The sequence below is a fragment of the Arachis ipaensis genome, chromosome B05 (assembly GCF_000816755.2).
Source record: "Arachis ipaensis cultivar K30076 chromosome B05, Araip1.1, whole genome shotgun sequence".
In the NCBI taxonomy this organism is placed as follows: domain Eukaryota; kingdom Viridiplantae; phylum Streptophyta; class Magnoliopsida; order Fabales; family Fabaceae; genus Arachis; species Arachis ipaensis.
The window spans coordinates 9,575,667-9,577,351 of record NC_029789.2 but is presented as its reverse complement, the minus strand read 5'-3'; the positions used below and the strand labels follow the sequence as shown (position 1 = coordinate 9,577,351).

Below are 1,685 nucleotides of genomic sequence, written 5' to 3'. Positions count from 1 at the left end.
ACTCCCGAATCGATTCGATGAATTTAACTGACTCTTCTTCTCTGACACGAGAGAGAGACCGAACCCTTTCAACACTTAGAAGCTCCAACGTACATATCTTTCTCAGTTGTCTCCACATTTCACCGCACGGAGCGAAAGCAATATCTGAAGAACCAAAGCTGAAACTCTCAGCAGCAAGAATACGTGGGCGCTTCAGAAAACACGAGTCATGGGTTTTGAGTATCTCCATGGCAAGCTCCGGGGAGGATATAACCACCGTAGGGTTTTCACCGAGCTTGAGGTGCATGATGGGTCCATATTTTTTGGCTAGTTCTCTGAAAGAACGGGGTGGAAGTGAACCTGCTGCTGCAAGCTGGTGAAGGTTCCCAATGATGGGTAACTTTCTTGGGCCAGGTGGCAGTTTCTGAGTGAGGTTATAATTAAGAACATGCATGATGAGCATTAACAGTAAGAATATAATGATAATAAGCACTAATAAGAAGTAGGATTCAGATTCCATGTTACTTTAGATAGTTGGATCTCATGTGTTCGTTTCTATATAGATGAAGGGTCTTATTTATGGAATCCTGAACATAACCAGATAATTCAACTGCTGTTATAAGTTAAGATTATTATTAATAAAATTTTTTAATTTTTATATTCAATGAGGCGGCGTTAGGTTTATGTCTTTCTTAAGACAGAGACATAAAAACATAAACACTAAAGATATGAACACGGCGTATATATATTATATTTGGTAAAATATTTAATAAGACATAATAAAATTAGAAAAAAGTTTATATTTTGTAAAAGTTAATAAAAGATAAAAATAAAAAAAATTATAAGAGATAAAAATTTAAAAGATTGATAAAAAAATAAAAGTATAAAAATTAATTGTATAAAAGTTAATAAAGAATAAAGTATAAAAAATTATGTTTAATTAATTGTCTCAACATATTAAAAATACACTACTTACATAATAAGGGTAATTTACATAAATAAATTGTTTGTCCCTCAAATTTACGTAATTACATTGTTTTAAATATGAAGACGCAAATACATTGTTTCATATAGTAGCAGTAGCAGTTTACCAAAACACATAATTCGCTATAGGGATTACATGTGAATGGAAAACACAGAAATCGCTAGAGGCGGTCGCGGTTTCTATTTATTGATGCTTGGCCATAAACTGCTACTGACAGTAACGGTTTATGTGTATTGGGACATGTGCGTAAACCGCTGGAGGCAGCAACGGTTTATCGTTGAGTATGAAAACAAATAGTAAAACTAATATTTATCTAAAAAAATAATTACAAAACAAATAATTAATGGTATATACTATTTAAATAATATCATAAATAAAAAAATGTAATTTATCATTTCATAGTATAATTTAAAAAATATAAATATGCATGTAATAAATTTTTTATTTGTATTTATTATTAAAAGTGAGACCAAATTACAAATAAAAAAATACAATACTCAAAATATTAAATTATATAAACTAAGACTAATTTTTTTTATTCTCATCTCTTTTAAAATTTATAAACCAAGACCAAATAATATATATTTTCTGTAATTGTAGAAGCCTTTTGTTAAAATTATATTTTATTTAAATATTTAAAAAATTAAAATAAAATTAAGTTTAAATTTTAAATTTTAAATTTTAAAATATAAATTTTTATATATTTATTAAATCTATGTTG

The 1,685-nt window shown here is 28.1% G+C and overlaps 1 protein-coding gene across 1 annotated transcript in view; it reads right to left on the bottom strand.

Annotated features, from left to right (window-relative positions):
• LOC107641680 (cytochrome P450 71D8-like) overlaps nucleotides 1-559 on the bottom strand; it is a 1,841-nt gene extending 1,282 nt beyond the window's left edge. Inside the window, exon 1 of the mRNA XM_016345152.2 lies at nucleotides 4-559. Within this exon, the coding sequence (XP_016200638.1) occupies nucleotides 4-499 (496 nt within the window). The 5' untranslated portion in view covers nucleotides 500-559. The remainder of the gene's footprint in view (nucleotides 1-3) is intronic.